This window comes from Mytilus galloprovincialis, chromosome 3 (assembly GCF_965363235.1).
Source record: "Mytilus galloprovincialis chromosome 3, xbMytGall1.hap1.1, whole genome shotgun sequence".
NCBI classification, from domain to species: domain Eukaryota; kingdom Metazoa; phylum Mollusca; class Bivalvia; order Mytilida; family Mytilidae; genus Mytilus; species Mytilus galloprovincialis.
The window spans coordinates 60,424,179-60,444,701 of NC_134840.1; the positions used below are offsets into that span (position 1 = coordinate 60,424,179).

Below are 20,523 nucleotides of genomic sequence, written 5' to 3' on the forward strand. Positions count from 1 at the left end.
GACACTGAATTATTTTCAGGATCTCTACAACGATTAATAAAAGACTGATAATAGCTTAGCTAACAAGATGTATATTGACATTGAATTATTTGTTGGAATGTGCTCCTTCCCTTACTTGTTTAAATTGATATCCTGATAAAAGTTTGTCAGAAATGGAGAATAAAGACATCATTTCTGATTCAGATCAAATTCCAGATAACAATTTATCTACACAGCAGGTTAAATTTAGGTATGATAATGTCCTGAAACAGGAAATAAATAATTTTATGTTTCCCCAAAAAACCTAATATGAGGCAGGCATAACCTGTGAATGGGGACGAAGTCTGTGTGTATTATTTTTTTAATTCAATCACGTTGATAAAAGAAACCGAAATACCGTACGTAACGTTCCCGGATTTGATTCTGTTGTTAGGGAATTAGCTGTGACGTTCATTAAGTTATGCTGTTATGACGTCATATTCGATGTAAACAAAAGAAACGCTTTCATCAGGTAACGTTTTTTTCATATCAAACAATTATTAAAATTGAATTTGTATTGAGATCCAATCTTATATTTTACTAGACTGATAAGTATAATTTTTTTCAAAGTCTCATGCAAACAAGACAGATATCTGCGCAAAAGCGGAGAAAACCGGAACAGGAAGTAGATCTGAAAAAAAAAGTTAACGATTTTGAGTTCATTAGTAGAATGAAAAAATTCGGGAAATTTTCCCGATTTTTTTTTTTTTTTTTTTTTTTTTATTGATTTTTCTAACGTAATTGGGGACTTCATCCCCATATAACGAATTTGATAGTTTAGATTATTTTTAACGATAACCGCTACGAATTTCAGCTGACGGCGACTATAAGCATAGAGCTCATTTGTTATAAGCATATAAATCAACCTATGAAAACAGACAACACAAGTAGTATAATTTTCAGGAAAGTTTAAGAGCATTAAACCTTAATATGAGGCAGGAATTACCTGTGAATGGGGACGAAGTCTGATTTTTTTTTTAAATCAACAATGTGAAAAAGAGAAACTGAAATACCATAACGTTTCCGATTTTGGTTCTGTTGTTAGGGATTTTAGTTGTGACGTTATTTAAGGTGACGTTATTTAAGTTATGACGTCATATTCAATGTAAACAAAGAAACGCTGTCATCAGGTAACGTTTTTTTAATAACAAACATTTTTTTTAAAATGAATTAGTATTAGTTCCTTTCTTAGACTGATAAAGATACATTTTATTCAAAGTCTCATGTAAACAAGACCGGAAACGGAAGTAGATTTCTGCGCCGAAAATCAAACTTACAAAGGTTCATCAAAGGAACATAGTTGGTTGTGTGTGGAAGTTCCCTTTTGCACAGCCAATACAAGCACTTCATTGCTGATTCCATTGCCATCTCATTTAATGTAACTTCCTTCTCAACTGCTGTGGCAAGACTGGTGTTAGCTAGAACTCTTGCCCCTTCAAAAGCAACAGCCTCTTTATGTGTCTCACTGCGCCCATGTCTAAGAATGCTTTCACGTACCATCCATGAGCAAGGCAAGTCAACCCATGCAGCTTTCCCTGGTACACACTTTTTGGGTCTCCTTTGATGTTTTGTACACAAGTTACATTTCATCCCTTTTAAAAAAGAATTAATAAAATTTTGATTCCGGTTGTTTAATTTCATTATTATACACAGAGACGTATATGTCTCTGTAATATACATGATCAAGTTAAATGTATTTAAAAAATTAAAAATATAGTTTATAATTATACTGAGACTCATTAAAATACTGACACGAACGAGATTCATCCTCAACTATATTTTTTTTATATTGATGAACGATTTCTGCAAATGAGTTAACAATAATCTTTTATGAAATAAAATTTATAAAATATTCCTTACCCCCTTCAACATTCCTAAGCCACGAGAATTCAGTCAGCCACTTGTCATTGAAGCCAGAAATACGGTGCTTGTTGTTATCTATTGCTGAAACTTTAGCCCGCTTTGGATTAGGAGAAGCAATAGCCTCTGCTATATATACTACTGACGATGTAGACGGAGGTGTATTCTCCTTTTCATTAGAAGTAACTGGTCTGAAAAAACTTCTAATTCCATCATCTGCCTTTCTCTTAACCCCTTTCTTATTAGTAGATATCATGTTCATTTAAAATCAAAATTGACTATGGTTAAGTTTTTTTGGAATACAACTTTTTAAAAGAAAAATATTTTAATGAACAGCTGACCAGTTTCCGTAGTTTGACACACGTGGTTTGACATTACGCTTCCGTGTGTATTATTGTCAAAACCTATCTTTGGCATGTAGATATAAACGAAACTTGACAAATTTGACAAAGTTAAAACCATTGACATTATTTACTAGTGACATTATACAGAAGCTGGGCGATTCCGTACTCGTGTTGATTGTCACATATATCCCGACGTACATATTTACGATCGATGTTCTATAAAAAAATTATTTATGAAATATTCATCAATTTCAGACGAAATAACCTTGAAAGCAACATTTTTTTCAATTTCTATTAAATAAATCACTTCTCGTTATCTTTTATCAAAGTTTATTTTATTTTTTCCACGTAAAAATACTCCATTCATAATTTTCATCGTAAATATATTTAGAAATGTGTATTCAAATTTATCACGTGTATTCAACACGTTCATTGGTCATGTTTAAATAGATTCTTCTTCTCGACCAATGAAAAAATTCGTTATATACGTGTTCAAGTGATCACAAAGACCATGCGTAAATACAATGCTTTTGCGATCTATTTCTTCGTTTTTTACACTGAAGTTTTTAGAAACTTTAATATTCCTTTCAAAATATCTATCTTCTTGATGAACATTAACGCTATAATCTGATAACATGGTCTGATAAGGGTGTCTCAGGTAAAACTAATTATCATTTATTGCGCAACACTGACCGACCGCTCAGCGGTGATCAGCAACTTTACAATTTTAACCAACATTTACATAGAAAATGTGAAAATTAACACGCTGCGGGATCAGATACTAAGGGACAGCGGCCAATTAAGGCGCTGCGGGAATTACGAAAATAGTTTGAAGGCGCTGCGGGGCCGCAGCGTCATATCGGCCTGGGGAGAACACTGCCGATCTGGAAATTCAAAAACGCGACAAAAAAAAAATTGAAAGATTTTGAGTTCCTTAGTACAATGAAAAATTCGGGAAATTTTCCTGATTTTTTAAATTTTTTTTTTATTGAATTTTCTACTGTAATAAGGGACTTTGTCCCCATATTATGTTTTAATGCACGTTGTTTAACCAAACATAAAGTATATATGTGCTAAAATGCTCCATCTAATTTGAACATGTGTGAATAAATGAGCACATCCAATTATTTACACTTCAACATTAGCCTTTACTTTCTAAAATCAATAAAACAAACACAAGTTTGGATACTGAATGGCGCTGTGACCACCTCGAAAATTTTATTTTTTATACAAAATGTATCTGATCTGCATGTTTAGTTGATCAAACTAAATTAATAAAGTCCATCAAAAACACAAGATGTCACAATCTTGGACAATATGTTCTGCAACAAAATAATCTACAAAATTTAAATACAACACATTTAAATACTGTTCTATATAAAACTTGAATACAAATATTTTGTATACAAAAAAAAAATAAAAATAAACTTTTTTTTATATGACGTGCGTGTATGTGGTCACTACCCAGATAACTAAAAACCTGTGCAATTTACATTTATACTGACCGCCAAACCGGTTAACGGCAATAGTATACAACTTATACAAAATCTCCTCTATAAAATTAATGCGCAATCTTTCAAATACCTTCCGTATACTGCACATAAATTCATTAACTCTCTGTCTCATATAAGGCACAACTTGTGCACCATAATTGACAATTTTGAGTTGGTTGTAAATCCGTCAAAAACTTTGGGTTTTAGTGAACATCATTTGTGTGTTATGGGGCGTCATCACTCCCATTCCTTTGTTGAGCGATAGGTGGCAAAAATGATAATGCTTTATTGCATGAATTATTCAGCTAATTAAATTTTTATAATTGATACTCAGCACTGCTTATTTTCTTCTTTAGGTTTCTAGCGATCCTTCACTTATTGAAGATTATTCGCCGGGCGTCGACTATAAAATTTATAATTTACACTTTGGCAACAAAAATCAAAAGTAACAAAATAAAAAAATCAACATAGCGTACATGTATGTACCTTTGAAAAAATAATTTGTGATAAAACTATATACATTTGATAACAGAATAGTTAGGGATAGAATATGGGGATGAGAGCAGATTCTGAGATCATACTCTTGAATCCCTGTACTGTACTGTATGATACTATATATATATAACTATTTGTTGTGGCGGATGATTCCAATTTATATATAACAGTTCATGGATAAAATGCATATTTATAACTGTCTTTAGATGTTTGTATTTGCCTAAATGAGTGTGGATTACTATGTCTGGTTCTATTGTCTAGTGGGATCAAAAGGTTATGTGTAGGGACTGCAACAATTTCATGAATAATTTTGTAAAAGAAAACAAGTCTGTATCATAAATGCATAATTTTGAGTGGGAACAAATTTAGGTGACTGTCTGTCATCATTTCAGTAACTGAGCTAGTGTTATGGAAGCGGTTGCATGAGAAGTGTGCTGCTCTTCTCTGAACTTTTTCGATTTGTGTAATTTGCTGTTTTTGATGTGGATCCCAGATTGTTGAGCAGAACTCTAATTTTGGTCCGACAAGAGCTCTATATGCGTGAGCTGTCACTTTCGGTGATGCTATTTTCAGGTTTCTACGAATAAATCCAAGGGACTGGTTTGCTTTTGATGTCATGTTATTGATACATGTATGTTTGTCCCATTTTAAATTTGATTGAAGAGTTAGGCCTAAATATTTTGAAGAGTCGACTTTTTCTAGAGAGTGATTGTGTAATTTATAAGTGAAGTCTAAAGGTTTGCGTTTTTGAGTTACACTAAGATTGTTGCACTTATCAGGATGAAAATGCATGAGCCAGTCCTGCTCCTGTCTTCTGGCCGCTTCTAAGTCAGACTGTTATTTAAATGTGTGATCTGGTTTTTTAATTTCCTTATAAATTATGCTATCATCTGCAAACAATCTTAATGTACTATGTTCAATGTATTCTGCCAAATCATTAATAAAGATTAAAAATAAAATTGGACCAAGCACTGTGCCTTGAGGTACCCCAGATGTCACTAAGACGCTTGATGAACAGTAATAGTGCAGGGATACAGGCGGTCCCCTCTATTTGGTAAATGACGTCATTATAAAGGCATGCATTATTGACGAGTTTTTTCCAGTGACAGATTAACTCGAAAATGGTCTATTGAGTTACCTTGTTTTGTAACCCCCATTGACATAATGGTTACATTGGTTACACTCATACAAACTATCATAAATCATCATATTCAGAAATTCTCAAATCCTGGTACACATTTGTAACCTTCATTGACCTAATGGTTACATTCGTTACACTTCAAAATCACTTTAACCGATATGCATGAAACTGCTATCACGTTGGCGTAGTCGTTTTAGTATTTGCACTCTAACTTTAGTAAAAGTGAATAGAAATCAATGAAATTTTAACACAAGGTTTATGACCACAAAAGAAAGGTTGGGATTGATTTTGGGAGTTTTGGTTCCAACAGTTTAGGAATTAAGGGCCAAAAAAGGGCCCAAATAAGCATTATTCTTGGTTTTTGCACTATAACTTTAGTATAAGTAAATAGAAATCAATGAAATTTAAACACAAGGTTTATGACCATAAAAGGAAGGTTGGGTTTGATTTTGGGAGTTTTGGTCCCAACAGTTTAGGAATAAGGGGCCCAAAGGGTCCAAAATTGAACTTTGTGTGATTTCATCAAAAATTGAATAATTGGGGTTCTTTGATATGCTGAATCTAACTATGTATGTAGATTCTTAATTTTTGGTCCCGTTTTCAAATTGGTCTACATTAAGGTCCAAAGGGTCCAAAATTAAACTTAGTTTGATTTTAACAAAAATTGAATCCTTGGGGTTCTTTGATATGCTGAATTTAAAAATGTACTTAGATTTTTAATTATTGGCCTAGTTTTCAAGTTGGTCCAAATGGGGGTCCAAAATAAAACTTTGTTTGATTTCATCAAAAATTGAATAAATGGGTTCTTTGATATGCCAAATCTAACTGTGTATGTAGATTCTTCATTTTTGGTCCAGTTTTCAAATTGGTCTACATTAAGGTCCAAAGGGTCCAAAATTAAACTAAGTTTGATTTTAACAAAAATTAAATTCTTGGGCTTATTTGATATGCTTTATCTAAACATGTACTTTGATTTTTGATTATGGGCCCAGTTTTCAAGTTGGTCCAAATCAGGATTCCATATCAAGTATTGTGCAATAGCAAGAAATTTTCAATTGCACAGTATTGCACAATAGCAAGAAATATCTAATTGCACAATATTGTGCAATAGCAATTAATTTTCAATTGGAGTTATCTTTCTTCGTATAGAATAGTAGTTGATTATATATGTTGGAAATTTGCCAGACATGACTGATGTCATTTTCTATTTTTATTTGCCAATAACTTATATAGAAGCTTTTTTTCCTTATCTTATCTAAAATGTTTTTAGATAATGTATGTTGGACATTTGCCAGACATGACTATTTACATTTTGGATATTGAACCATAATAGTTTAATATTAAATTTAAAAACTTTAAATTCTAATTTTCATTTCTTAAACCAAATTCATAATGTGACATAAACCTATGTTGTGTCAACTATTTAATCACAATCCACATTTATAGCTGTATCAAACTTAAAAGTTGTGTCCATACTTGTTCTCATTTCAGATTTCATAAATAAAAAGAAAATTTCTTCAAACATTTTTTTGACAGGATTAATATTCAACAGCATAATGAATTGCTCAAAGGCAAAAAAAAATTTAAGTTCATTAGACCACATTAATTCTGTGTCAGAAACCTATGCTGTGTCAACTATTTAATTTTAGATTTAAATAAGTTTGAAGAAGAAATCTTTAATTGATTTGTAAAATCTTGACATTTGTTTTGTGTAAAAAACCCATATAATGTCAAAAATTTGATCACAATCCAAATTCAGAGCTGTATCACAGTTAAATGTTTTGTCCATACCTGCCCCAACTGTTCAGGGGTCTACCTCTGCGGTCGTATAAAGCTTCGCCCTGCGGAGCACCTGGTTTTACTTGTATAAAGTAAAAAAAAACTAAAGTCTAAGGGATTTGACTCTGCCTCAAAAATAGTTCACCTTTCTCAGTAAATATAAACACACTTAGTCATGTGAGTATTACTCCTGACTGGTTGTGCAAAACTTTAGAGGTAAACAAGTTAAAACAAAAAACTGCAAATAATAGATAAGTATTGATTATATTTTACAGCATGCATGTACAGCATACATGTACAGCATGTACAGCAAGAAATGCATTTAGCAGTTATTTGACAGTTTTGTACTTAAACTAAATAAAGATTTTGTATTGATCATGTTGATGATGATTTATTAAGTTGCATGTACATGACTGTAACATTAAACTGACAACACAACTGCCCTTTATTGATCATTTATTTTCGAACGGCTATTTGGATGTAAAGAAACTGTTAACATTAAAATGATTAACCAAAAAATTTGAGAAAGTGAGAAAGGCAAGTTATTTATGTGTTATTTTTTTTTTTAAGTTTTGGCTCGGTGCATAGAAGCTTTTTTAGCCTGTTATCATTATTAAAATGATAAACAAAAAAAATTGAGAAAGGCAAGTTATTTACATGTTGGTTTTTTTTTTTTTTTTTAAAGTTTTGGCTGAGTGCACAGAAGCTTATTTAGCCCTGACAATGTACAACATATTTATTTTACAGCAATATGAAATATTTTTGCTAGGTTATTGATTTAAGCTCCTGAGAACCTCCTAATTAAATATTTCTTCTGGTGGATGGGAATAAATGTATTTTACATGTACATTATTCAGGGTTTTTCTTTTTTTTTCAGTCACAAGCAGTGGAAGGCATTATTGAAGAAGCAGAAAAGAAAAAGAAAAAGACAGAATGAAGCATTAATGAGAGAAAAAAAGGAGGAAGAAGGTTAATCAATTCTTTAATATCAAGAACAAATAAATTGTATATTAATATAAACATAAAACACTTATAAATTTGGTGCATCCAACATGTCCAAAGCACATTTATGGATTTACCACCATTATATTAGGTTTTTATACACCTGTCAAAATTTTGACAGGACGTATTATGGTTTATCGGTAATTTGTATATTTTTCCTTTGATGTGTACTCGCTGATAATGTCAGTATCAGTGGACTGGCCTTGATATTAAAATTATTGGGTCAGTACGCAAATGACATTCACATAATTGCACATGATTTTTTCGCAGAAACACACAATTTTTTGGGCAAATTAAACACTTAGTCATTGTTTGAAACTTTCACAAAGTTAATTTAGCCTTTTTGAATGATTTTTTTGAAAATGTGAATAGAAAATGTATAAAAAACTTGATAGACTTTTAAAAAAATGCGCTATCTACACTGGATATAATTGACAGTTATATTAATCTGAAGATCTGTATAATTTTTGGTGATGATTCAAAATTTTATTTAAGAGTTATTGAGTTTTTTTTTTTAAAAAAGGTGTGTTTTCACATGTCACGGTATCTCAGAAACTATTTATGATTATTACATAAAACGACGAGGGTATCATGCGCTCATGGCGCAGCTGTTAATTAAAATATGTATTTTTGATCCAATAATTTATTTTTTCAATAAGACTGTCATGTTATCTATTTTCTATTAATCAAAATTTGGAGAAGATATTGTCAAGTGCTATTAATACTTTGAGATGTTTCTGTCCCAGTCATTCTGCTCATTCCAGTCAAAAGTAACGATAATTAAAACTCAAATGCAAAAAAAAATATTTCTTTAGAGTTTAAATTTCTTTCTTTTGAAAAAAATTATGTTCTCACAAGGCCTTAGAACACAGATATTTCGTAGTGCATTTCTTTTAGACAGTTAATTCAAATTTGAAAAAAAGGACTAGCTCTATTTTAAAAAGATTTTTACAGTTTAGTGTACTACTATCGGGACAAACAGTATCAAATTATAGAAAAGTCTACCAGCTGTAACTTAAAATATTGACAATTCTATGTGAGGGTCTAAAATTCAATTTGACAGTTTCAGACATACTAATTTATTTACCTTTTTGAACTAAATCAAATAAAATTGAGAATGGAATGAAATCACTACTTAACATAAGATTCAGCACCCACATTTTTTAAACATGCATATCCTCCCCTTACTTAATATTTCATGCATGAAATATCTAGAAATAAATTGGTAAAGTGTATGAAAAAAATTAGCAAGTTATACACTGTTTACACTAGGGGCTATATTTGTAGACAACTAAAACCAAAGGACATTAAATGTGTCCTTGGACCACAAGGCAGGTTATTTTTTATTGTTTTAACTTAGTTGGGAACATCATAATATATTTTTTTTTGCTCTTGACACCAACATTTTTCAGTTTAAAACTTAATAAAAACCTTAACTTATGTTTTACAGAACAAAAGAAAAAAGAAGAAAGTCCATCTTTCCAGGCAAAAGAAAGACAGAGGAAGGAAATAGAACAATTGGAAGAAAAGAGAGAAAAAGCAGAGAAAATATACTTAAATAAACTATGGATGGAAAAAGAAAGACTAGCTCTTGAAGAATTCGAAAAAAAGAAAAAATGGGAAGAGAATGAAAAAATAAGAAAAGTGGAAATGGAAGTATGTATCTTGAAATGACATAACAGATTTCTTGTTTTGAGTACATGTACTTAAGTGTAAACTGATTTTCTGTGGAACAGACGGATCTTTATTTATCCACAGTTGATGTAACATGTTGACATTTAAACTTCCCAGGGAAAACTCAGATTAATTATACTGTCACAAATATATTTCAAAATTATTTGCACACAAGATGTTATTTTGTGGTTAACAAACTTGTTGATCTAATCTATGACAAAGACAACTGGATTAGGCAGTTTTTATTGAGCAACTGTATTTATTTCATTCATCTCAGTCAAGATTTTTTGTGTAAATTTGCATTTATAGAAAAAGTATGATTTTTTTTAAATTCTATATTTATGAACTCATTTTTCTACGCAACAAAACACTTAACACTGACAGCAGCAATTGCAGGCAAAACATATGGTTCCATAGAACCCCTTACAAATTTTTGTCTTATATCTAATTTGTTTTACAGGTAAGCTCTTGTGATTCTCTTCCTTTTATTTCAGCATCTCTAAATACATACGCATACATTGTAAAAGGAAAATGAATGAGTGGTTGAAAACATAACAAAGCTGTTGTACCCCAGAAGCATATATCTCACGAAATATTGGTTCATTGTATTAAGTGTTAAAAATTTATTGTAGAAAAAGATTAAAGAGGAATGGGAAGAAAGGCAGAAAAAAGAAACAGAAGAAAAAGAAAAGGAAGAAAAAAGGAAGAATAAGCAGGTTAAAAACACAAAAGGATATCCTCACTTTTTATTTCTGATTGTGTTACTTAGAAATTATTCAGATAGCCCAAGTTTATGATTTATATAATACAGTCGGTGATACATTGAAAAATGACCCTAGGTGGTAATTCTTCACTGTCGCTGCTGGTAATTATGTATGAAATCTGAAATGTATGATTATTCTAATAGGTAGTATATGACATAGTCTTAAAATGTTGTCATCTTTGAGAAACATGTTTTATAGGTATTCATTCAGCACCAACAGTGGTGATTTTGAAAGGAATCATCCTGTTTGTTCTCTAAATCAAATTAGAAATCTGAAATACCTTTTATAGCATGCAATTGCTTAGTAATGCATTTTAGTCTGGATGAGTCGTTCTTTTCCTCTGAAATGATTAATGATAGTTTGAGCTTCTGCAAATATAAGAATAAGAAGATATGGTATAACTGCCAATCAATCAACTCTTCATTAAAGACCACATGACATAGAAGCATACTTCAACGTCTACAAGAAATTTAACAAGAATTTGGGAATAAATGTGTGGATTTAGTATGAAAAAAAAACAATTGCCTATATATATCAAATGTAGGAAAAATGCATGATTAAAATTAAATGTTTTAAATAAAGAAATATTTAGAATACTTTTTGTCTTGATTATTAGTATTCTGTATTTATAGAAATAAATGTACATGTATCATGTACATATATCCTTATTATGTTTTTATTGCCATATATTTTTTCCTAATGAAAAAAACAATGTTTCCTTAACTATCATACATGTGTAGAGATGAGGAAAGATGTTTCAGATGGAATGTATCTTTTAAAAAAACTATTTACGGTAGTTTATATATGAAAGAAGTGTGTTCAGTCTCACACATTTAGTATCTGTCTTTCAAACAGGTTTTTATCAGCCAAAAAATATTTAAAGTTAACATTAACTTGCATGTAATTTTATAACCCTGGACAATAATTTAGAAAGAAATTTTCTCAGATATCTTTCAAATTAAAGAATGTCTGCAACTTTTAAGACAATACATGTTTCTGAATGGTTAACCATATATGTAAAGAGACACCAAATTGTGGGCAATGTTTTGATTGTATTTATCATGAATATGCTTATGTGATTTTTTTCTAATGAAAGTTTATAAGCTTAACTTTCAGTATCAGATATAAATATTGTATGATGGTGCTGTTTTCTAGGATTCACTGCTTAAGCAGGCTACAGCTAATGAAAACAAGGTGAGATATATTTATCAGTTCTTAGTTATTAAAAATGCAAAGTGTTAATGTGGTAATTATTTTTGCAAAGCTACTTGTTAACCATCACAAACTTAATTCGAAAGACCCATTTCTTTTAATTCTTTTAAAAGTTTTAATTTTTTTGTATACCATATAATAGATTGGTCAATTGACAATTTCTCAATGAAATAATCATGTTAATGAATATTTATAATTTATGTGTAGAAAAAATATAATTTATCATAAAGGGAATTAAGAAGGACTGGGTGAATCCAGTCTGCGCACATCTAAAGTATTATAGTTAGAGCTTCCAGTTTCAGAACGGCTACATACAAACGTTGTTTATATTATTAAAATATCTGGTATTTGAATTTTGTTTTTGATATTGGTTGAAAATTATTTCTGAAGGAAGGAGAAGAACCATGGCATAACCCTATAGCATCACTTATACCAGGAAAAGAGAGGGAAACTTGTCCATTCTTTGCCAAAACTGGAGCTTGTAGATTCAATGAAAGGTATAGTTGTTGTTTTCAATAAGAATACATTTGTTATTTTAAATAAAGTTGTGTTTTCTTGATACCTTTTCAATGAGCAATATATTTGTTACTGTCTGTAGATGGTGTGAATTTAATTTAAACTTAAATTTTTATGCCCCATTTATGGGCATTATGTTTTCTGGTCTGTGCGTCTGTCTGTTCATTCTGTCGTCCATCCGTCCGTTTGTCCATCTGCCCCGCTTCAGGTTAAAGTTTTTGGTCAAGGTAGTTTTTGATGAAGTTGAAGTCCAATCAACTTGACACTTAGTACACATGTTTCCTATGATATAATCTTTCTTATTTTAATGCCAAATTAGAGATGTTTTCCCATTTTGACAGTCCACTAAACATAGAAAATGATAGTGCGGATGGGGCATCTGTGTACTGAGGACACATTCTCATTATTTATATTTTGACTTATTCAGGTTTTATTAGAAATTGTTAAGCACATGCAAGAAGCATGTAAATATTTATTTACAAACAAACTAACAATCAATTAGTACACTACATATAACTGACATTGGCCTTAGCAAAACATTTCCTCATTTGTTCATATAACATTATATAGAAGAAAAATATTTTATAATTTCAGATGTTCAAGAGGACATCCAGAACCTGATACAAGCACAACAATTTTGATGAGAGGAATGTACAGCCATTTTGAGCTTGAACAAGGGTTACTGGACGAAAATGACACTGGTAATTTTTGTGTTAATACCTATTGGTTTAGAAAGGAGAAGTTATGATCAGTTCACATTTTTTGCCCCTTGTTTTAAATTAAGAAGATTGTAAGCAAAGAAGTGTCCAGACTGTTAATTAACTCAATTAATTCAAGAATTTTCTGATCAGTTAATATTTAGATTTGAGCAACAGTCTTACAAATGTATATTTTAAAAGATTCCCTTTACTTTTATATGTATTTTAGAAAAAATCATGGAAGAATGTTATATCTTTTCAGATCTTATACTAGAATATGAAGAAGGAGAATTGTACAACAATTTTCGAGATTTTTATGATGACATTGTACCAGAATTTAAAGCTGTTGGGAAGGTCGTACAGGTTAAGGTGTGCTGTAATTATGAACCACATCTTCGAGGAAATGTGTACATACAATTCGCAAGGTACTGTTTCATGAATATAATTACTAGTTTTGATGCAATAAATAAAACCAAATAGACATAAACTTTTATACTCAATATAAAGTGTTTGTAAAGGGAGATAATTTTGGTATGATTTGTTTGAAGCATTGTTACCTAAGCTGTAATTATGAACCACATCTCCCAGGAAATGTATACATACTATTCGCAAGGTACTGTTTCATGATTATAATTACTAGTTTTGATGCAATGAAATAAAACAAATAGACATAAATTTTAATTAAAAAATAATTGATGCAAGCTATACTTTATTGTAGTTTTAACATGGGTAGGCATTATATTCGTGATTATTTTTGCCTGAGCTATAGTGAGGGCTAAAATAACACGAATATAATGCCTACCCATGTTAAAACTACAATAAAGTATTGTTTATTGTAGTTTTAACATGGGTAGGCATTATATTCGTGATTATTTTTGCCTGAGCTATAGTGAGGGCTAAAATAACACGAATATAATGCCTACCCATGTTAAAACTACAATAAAGTATAGCTTTCATCAATTATTTCGATTCTGAATAGGACAATTAAGGTAATTTCTATGTCTGTTAAGTATTAGTGTAAAAGCGTTTGTGTAGGCTCTTCCATGAACCTGCCTTTTTTGTTTGTAAAGAAGCAAACGGCTGGCACTGTGATTTTTCAGAGGGAGGAGTTTGAACAGCCAGCATGAACTGTTGTCGTTTCTAGGTCAAATATGTCAATTTCGGAATGCAACACATTACAGTCATAATTAAAAACCAATTGTTCAGAGAACAATTGAAAGTCTTTCCACAACAAAGAAATTTGGATGAGAAGATAGTTTCTTCATACTGATGCGATAAATAATGGTTTAATAACATTTTTGAGCGATATAAGGAGATAATATGCTACTTCCGGTGAAATGAATGTCACTTCCGGTCTCATATGATAGCTTCTTTCACACTGATTTCAAAAATAAATAGTTTCTATATACTTTAATATGTAGAATGGGAGATAATTGGCTACTTCCGGTTTGTTGGAAGTAATTTTTAGTCTTCAGTAATCAGTTTATGTATCTGTATGACAAAATATATGGATTATGGGTAATTTTATATGAAAAAATTGCAAAAAAAGGTACTTCCGGTTTTCCCAAGGTCACTTCCGGTTGTCATTTTTCAAGGTCATTTGTCACCTAAGCTTTTGTGAAAGATCAAATGCCTTTATAATGAACTTGGTTGAAGTTACAATCAAATAACCTCAGATCAAGACATTTCAGGGGCACTAACTCCTATAAGATGCCATTAAATTGTATAAGACTAAATGTAGCATATCTTCATTACAATAAAGCAGACATTTTGCACTTGTTCTTTTACATGTATCTTTCAAAGTGTCGGAGAAAATGCAAAAACAAGCAAAAGTCACAATTGAGAACTTGAACTTGACCTTTGACCTTGACCTCATTTTCTATGTTAGGATCTAGGGGCCCCAAATAAAAACATTCCAGGGTTATACGGTTAACTGTTTATGAGTTAAAAAAACATACCGACAAATTTATTTTGTAAAGATAGATAACTCCTATAAAATTTCATCCAATCGCTTCGATCCAATCGCTTCGATCCAAATTAGCCAAAATTTCCTGAGGATGTAACAAACAATTTGTAAAAGGAATTTTGTCGCTATCTTTTTTTGTTACGAAGGAGATGCACACAGATGATAAACAGTGAATAGGGAGATAACTCTTACAAAGAAAATGGTTCGCCTTAGCAGGGTGAAATTTGAAAGCGCATAAACTATACGATACCATATGAGGAATATCTAAGCGACATATTGCGAAACAAACATTTATCGCAAGAACAAAATTTGGCGGAAAAAAAAATAATAATCAGAAGAAGAAAAACAATAAGTCTTTCCACAGAAAAGTGGAAAGACTTAATAAATGAATTAGTAACATCATGTGCACCATTTAAGAGTTTAAATGTTTTAAAGTTAAGGAAATACATTAAGTGCATGATAATTTGTTAAAATTCATTATTCTGAAGAAGTCAATATACGCATGTGCAAACATATTTTATTGGATTTAGAGCATGGGTTTGTTCACAAAGTGAAAGAAGCATGTCATATTAGAATACTCAATATAAAATGTGTGTAAAGGGAGATAATTTTGGTATGATTTGTTTAAAGCATTGTTACCTAAGCTGTAATTATGAACCAGATCTCCCAGGAAATGTATACATACTATTCGCAAGGTACAGTTTCATGAATATAATTACTAGTTTTAATGCAATAAAACTAAACAAATAAACATAAACTATAATACTCAATACAAAATATGTGTAAAGGGAGATAATTTTGGTATTATTTGTTTAAAGCATTGTTACCATAGTTGTAAATATTATCCAAATCTCAGAGGAAATGTATACATACAATTCGCCATGTACTGTTAATGAATATAATTAATAGTTTTGATGCAATAAAACTAAACAAATAAACATAAACTTTAATACTCAATATAAAATGTGCGTAAAGGGAGATAATTTGGGTTTAATCTAAAAAGAAATCCTTATCATATTGTGCTGTAACAATAAATCTTATCTCAGAGGAAATATACATACAATACGCAAGGTATTGTTTCATGAATTGTATTATTTTTTATGAAGGAAAATAAAACATACCTACATAAACCTATACTATATAACATGTGCATAAAGGATTATACTTTTGGTCTGACCAGTGTAAAGCATGGTTAAATAGAGTACTGTAATTATGAACCCCATCTCTGAGGAAATGTATATATGATGATGGATGATGGCCTAATGTCCAGCGTAAATGCATACATACAATTTGCAAGGAACTTCATAGAAAAAATGAACCATTACAAGTTTGAGGGTGGTGTCAACAATGCATTTATTTGTTTATTTGGATTTTATTCAAATCAATTACATACAATTTTATTTACCTATCAGTATAAACATGTGTTTCTTTTACAGTGATGAAGAGGCTCTTGCTGCAATGGTGAAGATGAATGGTCGTTTCTATGCTGGTAAACAGATCAGCTGTGAGCCAGTTTTAATCAAATCATGGAAATCAGCCATATGTGGTAAAGTTTTCATTTTGTTTTTATGCCCCATTTATGGGCTTTATGTTTTCTGGTCTGTGCATTTGTTTGTTTGTCCATCCATCTATCACATGAAGTTTTTGGTTCAGTTAGTTTTTGATGAAGTTGAAGTCAAATCAGCTTGAAACTTAATACACATGTTCCCTATGTTAGGATCTTTCTAATTTTAATACCAAATTAGAGTTTTTACCCAATTTTCATGGTCCACTGAACATAGAAAATGATAGTGCAGATGGGACATCTGTGAACTATGGACCATTCTTGTTGGGTTTGATTCCAGGGATGTATTCTTTTTGAAACTATTGATTTTGATCATATAACTATTTTTGAAAATGATTTCAATATTTTTATGCGGAGTGGGCATTAAGTTATACCCTTGTCTGTCTGTACGTCCCAAAGATGGTTTCTGTTCTCTAACTTTAGTTTGCCTCTACCAATTGTAATGAAACATAAACAAAGTGCTTATTACTACAAAACCCAAATCAAGTTTGAATTTTGGTGGCGTAACTTTCTAGAGTTATGCCCTTTACAAATGGAAAAATTGCTGAATTTTTTTCATTTCCGTTCTTTAACTTTAGCTTGCCTCTACCAAATGGTATGAAACTTAAACACAATGCTATTTACCACAAAACTCAGATCAAGTACAAATTTGTGTATTGTCTCTTTTACTGTTCTTCAGTTATGTCCCTTTATAACTTTATTTATGATATGCAAGCAGGGGCGTCATCCATGTCCCATGGACACATTCCACATTTATTGCAAGATGGGATGATAGAAAATGAAGAAGAATAATCAGGGTGACATTTACTGCATTAGTTTTGCATTTTACATATAAATAGAATGAAACTATATACCACATCTTCCACATGTACATTTAATCAGAGTGGTACTGGGATTTTCCTATGCAGATTGTATAATTTGCCATTTCTAAATATGAAGAAGTTGGACAACAATTTCTGCTGTTTACATTAACTTGAAACAAATTTAACAGACATGAATAAAAAATTTTAAAAAATGAAGTAATGATCAATTATTTGAACCTGTTTTTTCCATTTTTATACGACCACAAAAAAAATTTGTGGTTGTATCTTTAATGGTATATTGGTATCAGTTGTCGTGCGAAGACAGTTGGTTTCTGGACAATAACTTTAGTATAAGTAAATAGAAATCAATGAAATTTAAACACAAGGGTTATAACCACAAAAGGAAGGTTGGGATTGATTTTTGGGGTTATGGTCCTAACAGTTTAGGAATTAGGGGCCAAAGAGTGGCCCTAAAAGGCATTTTTATACGACCGCAAACAAAATTTTGTGGTCGTATATTGGTATGAGGTTGGCGTCGTCATCGTCCGAAGACAATTGGTTTTCACAGAATAATTTTAGTATAAGTCAAAAGAAATCTATGAAATTTTAACACAAGGTTTATGACCACAAAAGGAAGGTTGGGGTTGATTTTGGGAGTTTTGGTTCCAACAGTTTAGGAATTGGGTGCCAAAAAAGGACCCAAATAAGCATTTTTCTTGGTTTTTGAACAATAACTTTAGTATAAGTTAATAGAAATTAATGAATTTTAAACACAAGGTTTATGACCACAAAAGGAAGGTTGGGATTGATTTTGGGAGTTTTGGTCCCAACAGTTTAGGAATTAGGGGCCAAAAGGGTCCAAAATTAAACTTTGTTTGATTTAATCAAAAATTGAATTATTGGGGTTCTTTGATATGACGAATCTAACCGTGTATTTGGATTCTTAATTTTTGGTCCTGTTTTCAAATCGGTCTACATTAAGGTTCAAATGGTCCAAAATTAAACTTAGTTTGATTTTAACAAAAATTGAATTCTTGGGGTTCTTTGATATGCTGAATCTAAACATGTACTTAGATTTTTGATTATGGGCCCAGTTTTCAAGTTGGTCCAAATCGGGGTCCAAAATTAAACTTTGTTTGATTTCAACAAAAATTGAATATATGGGGTTCTTCGATATGCTGAATCTAACCATGCATTTAGATTTTTGATATTTGGGCCCGGTTATCAAATTGGTCCACATTGAGGTCTAAAGGGTCCAAAATTGAACTTTATTTGATTTCCATCAAAAATTAAATTCTTGTGGTTCTTTGATATGCTGAATCTAACCATGTATTTAGATTTTGGATATTGGACCATAATAGGTAGATGTCCAATTTAAAAATTTTAAGTTTTTAAGTTTAAGTTCTTAGACCACATTCATTATGTGTCAGAAACCTATGTTGTGTCAACTATTTAATCACAATCCAATTTCAGAGCTGTATCAAGCTTGAATGTTGTGTCCATACGTGCCCCAAATGTTCAGGGTAAGACCTCTGCGGTTGTATAAATGTGCGCCCTGGAGCATCTGGTTCTAGTTTCTAGTGTAACTAAAATAATCTAATTTTTAAATTTGCATATTTTTAGGACTGTTTGGAAGAGGAAGATGTCCTAAAGGAAGGAATTGTAACTTTTTACATGTGTTTAAGAATCCAAGGAATGAATTCTGGGAATATGATAAACCTCAAAATAATTCTTATAATAGATCGATAAGAAGTCAGAGATCAAGCAGATCTAATAGATCAAGATCAAGATCACCTTATAAAAGATCACATGACAGACACTCATACTCCAGAGACAGATTTAATGATAATCATAGATCTAGATCTCATAGATATTCCAGATCAAGGTCAAGAGATAGACACTCAAGGTCACATTCAAGGGGTAGAAGATATTCAAGATCAAGGTCTAGATCAAGATCAAGATCTAAAAGAAAATCTATTGAAAGGAGTTCAAGCCATTATTCAAAAAGGAAAAATTATGAAAAATCACGATCAAGAGAGAGAGAAAGAAACAGATACTCAAGATCAAGGTCAAGGTCTCCGTCAAAGGCAATTTCTAAAGACAGGAATGTACGCCAGGTTTCTAAACAAAAACGTTCTAAGTCAAGGAGTTTTTCAAGGAGTAGATCAATCTCTAGATCACCTAGTAGACATTCAAATAAGAAAAAGAAGCACAAACATAAAAAGAGCAAGAAACATTCTGGATCAGACAAAAGTTCTAATAAGACTGCCTCAAATGGTAAAATAAGCACAGATCAAAAGACTAGTCTTAGTAAAGAGGATAATGAACAATCTGTCTAGGTTGAATAAGTAAATGAAAATAAATAAGTTAAAAATGATAAATCTTCAAAATGAATTGATCAATTAAAATAATACATGATAAAAACTGCTTCAGATGTCACTCATCCTGTTAGCTTACCTAGTTGAATGGACCATGAGAGATATTGCAACACTTTCAATTGTCTTCAGTCTTCCTGTATATAAAAAAACAAAAATGAAACCAAAGAACCAAAGAACCATTTTTAACCATAATTTTCCTGAATGATGCTAATTTGGTTGCTGTTTTTTTTGTCCCAGCCAATCAACCGACTTGCCTATTATGTCTTAAAGTTATTTAATGTAATGATTACCTATTAAATCCTCTGAATGTGAAAGTTGTCCTTTTCTACTTCAATCCAGTTTTAAAAGGCCTCCAGGTTTCATGTTAATTCCTTTGTTTTCTTTGGTTTTCCATTATGTTTATTGTACTTTTAAATTGAAGTAGTTTTTGTAGTGTTTTACTATAAATTAGAGGATGTGGAAAATTGATAAATGACAAAGCAAATTATAAACAAATAGCAAAACAAATAACATAAATACAGTGCATATAAACAGAACATAAATTATAAATATACTTGTGGCCTGGTACCCAATGTCACTGATAACACAGTTTTTATCTGTCAGAGGGAGTTCACCTGACCTTGACCTCATTTTATGTATCAGGAATGAAGGTTAGGGTTAATGGTCAAGTATGTATCCCAGATACTTTGAAAAGGAAGAGTCAAATATAAATTAAATGTATGAAATGATTGAAAGGTGTACATGTCTGAACATTAGGTTTCATCTGACCTTCACCCCATTTTCATTGTTTAATTGTCAATGTTAAGTTTTTATACA

At 31.2% G+C, this 20,523-nt stretch overlaps 1 protein-coding gene across 1 annotated transcript; it reads left to right on the top strand.

Annotated features, from left to right (window-relative positions):
* Positions 1-34: 34 nt before the first annotated feature.
* On the top strand, positions 35-19,710 carry LOC143068521 (uncharacterized). Its single transcript, XM_076242652.1, has 10 exons — positions 35-229; positions 8,008-8,099; positions 9,583-9,788; positions 10,439-10,522; positions 11,726-11,764; positions 12,173-12,279; positions 12,893-12,999; positions 13,259-13,421; positions 16,399-16,508; positions 18,953-19,710. Exons 1-10 carry the CDS (start codon positions 153-155, stop codon positions 19,666-19,668), a joined length of 1,701 nt encoding a protein of 566 aa, XP_076098767.1. The 5' UTR covers positions 35-152; the 3' UTR covers positions 19,669-19,710.
* Positions 19,711-20,523: the final 813 nt, after the last annotated feature.

Coding starts and splice junctions, on each gene's coding strand:
- LOC143068521 (XM_076242652.1), top strand. CDS start 153: ATGGAGAATAAAGACATCATTTCTGATTCAGATCAAATTCCAGATAAC. Junction 10,523..11,725: donor AAAAAAGGAAGAATAAGCAG/GTTAAAAACACA, acceptor GCTGTTTTCTAG/GATTCACTGCTTAAGCAGGC. Junction 13,000..13,258: donor ACTGGACGAAAATGACACTG/GTAATTTTTGTG, acceptor ATATCTTTTCAG/ATCTTATACTAGAATATGAA.